General features: G+C 44.9%; 1 protein-coding gene across 1 annotated transcript; it reads left to right on the forward strand.

Annotated features, from left to right (window-relative positions):
* Nucleotides 1-653: 653 nt before the first annotated feature.
* Nucleotides 654-3,295, forward strand: LOC144710393 (11S globulin seed storage protein 2-like). Its single transcript, XM_078584145.1, has 4 exons — nucleotides 654-957; nucleotides 1,645-1,883; nucleotides 2,144-2,575; nucleotides 2,732-3,295. Exons 1-4 carry the CDS (start codon nucleotides 657-659, stop codon nucleotides 3,119-3,121), a joined length of 1,362 nt encoding a protein of 453 aa, XP_078440271.1. The 5' UTR covers nucleotides 654-656; the 3' UTR covers nucleotides 3,122-3,295.
* Nucleotides 3,296-3,998: the final 703 nt, after the last annotated feature.

The raw sequence follows: 3,998 nt of genomic DNA on the forward strand, positions 1-3,998 counted from the left end.
CTAAAGGTGTTTTGGAAAGTTGTATCAATGCAGTATAAATGTGCATGCCATTTATTAGATGAATGAGAAATGTACTTATTCTTTTTCGAAATTCCTCTCCCTCTTTTATTTCTTGTATCCTCTTTGGGAATCAACCAGAAAAATGAATAGTTTTCCAATATGCCCATCTCTGTCACTATTACTGCGGGAACCGCAGCAGCATGAGAGGTAAAAGTCAGTGTGAAGCACGAGAAAGCAAAAATATATACATCCGTTCAAAGAAATTATCGAAAAGATAAATTTAGGGGTAAGCTCTTTGCAGAAGTATGGTAGGAACTGTTCCAGAGGCGTCGTCCTCTCTGTCGTTCAATCCTTTATCGTTTGAAGTCGTGGCGCCGCATGCAGAAAAAAGCAAAGACGACGCGTCACGAAGGCAGAAAACGTTCTTCTCTGCCAGGATCTATCATCCTCAATATCCATGAACAGAGACGGTGTCAAGCCATCATAAGCTTTCCTCGACAGTATTCCAAACTTTACACATGTCCATTAATCCTTGTAGATATCGCTCTGCATGGAACACTTGCAGACACTTGCCCTTTCTTCTGCATTCCTTGACGGCTATAAGTACCCATTCATCTTTCGGTAGGGATATCAATCTCTCCATCCCTCCTACAACCATGGGAAGAGTTGCCCCTTTTCTCCTCCTCTTTCTCTCAGGTCTTGCCGTCGCCGACGTCGCAGTAGGCTATCGCACGGCGGAGCGTCGGACAGCAGAACGTAAGTGCAACATCCAGAAGATCTCCACCTCTAAGCCGTGCTGCAGTGTCAAGTCCGAGGGCGGCACGGTTGACATATGGGATGAGAACGAGGACCAGTTCCAGTGCGCTGGTGTCTTCGCCATGCGCTCCACCATCAACTCCGAGTCCATGACCCTCCCTATGTACACTCCCTCGCCTCTCCTCATCTATATTCAGAAAGGTATGTCTATTCCTCCCTGGTGCATTATATTTTGGCACGGTTGTGTGTCTATCAAACATATATAACTTCACATGGAAGGGATTATATCTTGGCGTCGTCCACTCATTCATAACTTGGTTATTTTGAGAGAACAGAAGATGGAGACAACGCTCTAAAGTAGTCTTATTCCTCAGTTAAGGCCTATCATTCAGATGGATGGGGGTAGATTAATCATTTCGGATATTATTCAACTCGATAGATCAGAACAATATTCATATACTGACCTATATTCTTTTAGTAAGTTCACAGCTTGATCTGAATCATGGATTTACTATTTCTTTCTTAAAGAAAATTTCTTCGCAATATCCTTCAATATTAACTTTAAGTTTTTGCAACTCTTCATTTGGATATCAATGTACTGAATTTTCGATTCCCACGCCTTGCGCACTTTCAATGCTGCTCGGTATATTCTTCTGTTCTTTAAACAAATATCTAGTCAAAAATACGATTCTCAGTTCAAAATTCATTTTACCTCATTAAAATTTCAAGAATTATGGTAAATATTATTTCTTACCCTTCTGGATGTTCTTCTTGCTCCTTATCAACATTCAGAAAGGTAGGTTTGCGCGGGCGGCGCCCCCTTTGTTCCTGACCGTTCATCGTTGCTTCTCCAAACGATAGATGGCTCATGAACGGTCGTGATTCCAGGACGAGCTCTGATGGGGATCTCATACCCGGGCTGCCCCGAGACCTTCGTCTCCGCCGGAGAAGAAAAGGAGAGAGGGAGAGACCAGCACCAGAAGATCCAGAGAATTCAGGAGGGTGATGCAGTGGCGATCCCTTCCGGCGCTGTTCACTGGTTCTACAACGATGCTAACGAGGATCTTGTGACGTTCTCCATCGCTGACTATTCAAGCCAGACAAACCAGCTCGACCATACTGCAAGGGTAGAGTCCATATCTACCACTGTGCTTAAAAAACCTTAGCTGATTGCAAGGGCTCGCAACTTCTCTTCTTCACATCTAGTCAGGATGTTGATCTCCAAAAGTACCCCCACAACGCCTACCTAGATCCATAATGTGTTGTTTGTTAGAATAAAAAACCTACCCCACAATACTATGTTGCAATTTGAGAGCTTTCCAAGTTACAGCGCTCAAATTCTAACAGATTAACTATGGAAATGATGTCTTCTCTTGCGTCTCTGCAGGCGTTCTTCCTCGCCGGAGGACAACCCAAAGGCTCTGGGTCAGAAAAGTGTGAAAAGGGAAAACAGATATCGCGCATGAGGAGCATTCTTCAAGCTTTGGATGCGAACATGATGGCCGATGCTTTCGGCATCCCCGTTGACCTTGCAAAAAAGATGCAGAGGGAGGACGACAGAGGGTTCATCGTCAAGGTCTCGAGGGAAAGCATGAGGATGATAAGACCCACGGAGAGGAAGGAATGGCGACGCAGAGAAAGCAGTGATAATGGCATGGAGGAGATTTACTGCAACATGAAGATCCACCATTATCTCGATAATCCCATGGAGGCGGACGTCTTCTCAAAGCAGACTGGCCGTCTCAACTCTGTCAACATGTTCAAGCTCCCCATTCTCCGTTACATCGGCATGAGCATCGAAAAGGGCGACCTCAAATCGGTAATTTCTCAATTATCAAACAGCCGTCTCGCAGCTCTCTGACGAACTTCACCGCCGTCACGTTAACGTCATCTACCCTCGTTGATGTTCACAATGGCGTTTACGGACGTGCGAATTCCTTGCTCGACTCATCTCAAACACCGTTCTGCTTTGCAGGACGTCCTGTTCGGGCCGCACTGGTCGATCAATGCGCACACCATCGTCTACGTGACGCGCGGCGGAGGAAGGACGCAGATCGTGTCCGACGAGGGAAAGACCATCTTCGACGAGAACGTGAAGTCCGGCGACGTGTTCGTCATCCCGCAGTTCTTCGCTTCGATTCACAGGGCGGGCAGCGATGGCGCTGAGTGGGTGGCCTTTAAGACCTCTCCGGCGGCAATGAGGAGCCCCATCGCCGGCCACGCCTCCGTGCTCAAAGGGATGCCGATGAGTGTCATAGCCAGCGCTTTCAAGATCTCTGAGAGTCAGGCGCAAGAGCTCAAGTGCAACAGAGAAGATCAGATGATGATGTTCACACCACGTAGGACGAGCCCGCGCATCTACTAGGAGACCTAGAAGCGATAGGCCCCAACGGGCGGTGCGCAGTTGGAGCTTCTTCCTTCTGTCTCTCCCCCTCGCTGGACAATAAGTGTGGTCCGAGTCCGTCCAACGAAAACGCACTCATGCTTGTATGAGTGGTTCTAGAGAGAGTTGAATAAATGCGAATCCGGGGTTTTTTTAGTCTTAGTGTTTTTCATCCTAGTCAAACGCATGTGCTTCCTGAAGGCCGAGTCGTACCAGTTTTTACCATTCGAAAGAAGGTTGGTTTAACAAAAGTGGCTACATCTGAAATGATCAGATCAAATAGTGTCAGGCTGTCAGCATTGGAACAGGATCAATATGTTTGGTTCATAGAATCTAGATTATGATCACAGTCATATATTTAGGTTCACTACACTTGAAAGGGAAATTCTTGATCCAGCTAGATTGTAAATCAGTGAAGGATAAATATACACAATCAAATTCAGATTTAGTTTGTAACTCTATGCATATCAAGAGTCTTCAAATCACTTTCTACATCTAAGCTTAGGGACAGTGATTCCTTTGTGTGTATTGACTTTTTATCCCATCCACCCAAAGCTCATCAAACAAAAAAAAAAAGGTCAAGCCTAAATGACCGTATGATAATGTAAATCCCAAGTTCAGGTGTAATCTTTGTCATCAAGCTGATACTTCAATATTGACCATCACCTCAAGTTTTTAGATTGTTGAAATCCCCTTTTAAATTTTTTTGACCAATTATAAATCAAACTCCACTTCAGTAAATTTCAGAAAACTAACTACAAAGACAATTGATGATCTCACATATTTAAATGATTCCTATTAAGAGGAGTCGAGAATTGGGTTGCAGATGCATCGAGTAGATGAAGCCTATTGCTAAATG

Source organism: Wolffia australiana, chromosome 12 (assembly GCF_029677425.1).
Source record: "Wolffia australiana isolate 7733 chromosome 12, ASM2967742v1".
Taxonomy (NCBI): domain Eukaryota; kingdom Viridiplantae; phylum Streptophyta; class Magnoliopsida; order Alismatales; family Araceae; genus Wolffia; species Wolffia australiana.